Source organism: Gavialis gangeticus, unplaced genomic scaffold, assembly GCF_001723915.1.
Source record: "Gavialis gangeticus isolate Ggan-Ray unplaced genomic scaffold, GavGan_comp1, whole genome shotgun sequence".
NCBI classification, from domain to species: Eukaryota; Metazoa; Chordata; order Crocodylia; family Gavialidae; genus Gavialis; species Gavialis gangeticus.
In genome coordinates, this window is record NW_017728996.1 from 7,460,185 (window position 1) to 7,461,178 (window position 994).

Consider the following 994-nt stretch of genomic DNA (forward strand, 5'->3'; position numbering starts at 1 on the left):
GGTTAGCTGAGCCACTGCTCTCCACTTTTGGGAAGGGTGGCCTTGTCCCAAGTTTTCTTCAACTGGACACAAGATAAAAGACCGGCAGAGCAGAATCGTTCCTCCAGCCCTCTGTCCAGATTTCACAGAAAGGCTGTACGTGCAAGCCTTCAGACTTGCATAACCCATTTTTCACTTCAGTGGACAAACATGTTACATTAGTTACCCACATCACTGCAATAGAAGGCTGTTTTCTTTGTTTGCACTCAGTTAATCAAATGTTCTTTTTAACTTTCTCCTTTAAAAGGAGAAGCCAATACGTTTTGGTTTACAACTGTCAGACAGGACTCAGACAAGTTAGTTATATATATATATAAGCCAGAAGAGGTTTGGGCCCAATTCTGTCTTATCCAAGCTACCGAGATAGTTCACAGTGCACGTGTGCAGAGCGGGCAAGCAGAGAACTGTTTCTGACATAAAACCTTTGAATCCCCTGGGTGAGATGTCCAAAAATGAGAGAAGAAAATGAGAGACAGCTCTGAGAGTTTGTTTCAGATGAGCTATATTATTTTTTTTAGCGTAAATTAAAATCATGCCTCTATAATGATATTGATGCCAAGGGTGCTTCAGCAGTCAATCTAATGCTGGAAAAATATCACTTTGTCGCCAGGCATTTGTCACTGCGATCGCGTCATGAGCTCTTCCAGTGCTTTATCTCTCTGATTCTCACACAGCAGAAGAACTTCTTTGATTTCGGCTTGCTGGAAACCCATATCATCAAACTGAGCTAAAAGATGCAGGAATTCAGCTGCCTGGAAAAATAAGGTAACAGAAATGAGCCGTTTTTATCAGTATGAGAATAGTCACAGTAAGGTTACAACTGAAGCAATAGCAGCATTGTGCACCAAAGCTGAAATCAAACTAAATCTAGCAGAATTATGTTACTTTTGGTTTCAGCCTTGCTCTTTAATGCTGAAATTATGCTAGCATATTTGTATGGACACTTAGTGAGAGG

At 40.8% G+C, this 994-nt stretch overlaps 1 protein-coding gene across 1 annotated transcript in view; it reads right to left on the minus strand.

Moving 5' to 3' along the window:
- Positions 1 to 359: 359 nt before the first annotated feature.
- The window catches only part of UBAP1L (ubiquitin associated protein 1 like), a 33,870-nt gene continuing 33,235 nt past the window's right edge, over positions 360 to 994 (minus strand). Inside the window, exon 7 of the mRNA XM_019503987.1 lies at positions 360 to 791. Coding sequence (XP_019359532.1) covers positions 657 to 791 — 135 coding nt within the window. The 3' untranslated portion in view covers positions 360 to 656. The remainder of the gene's footprint in view (positions 792 to 994) is intronic.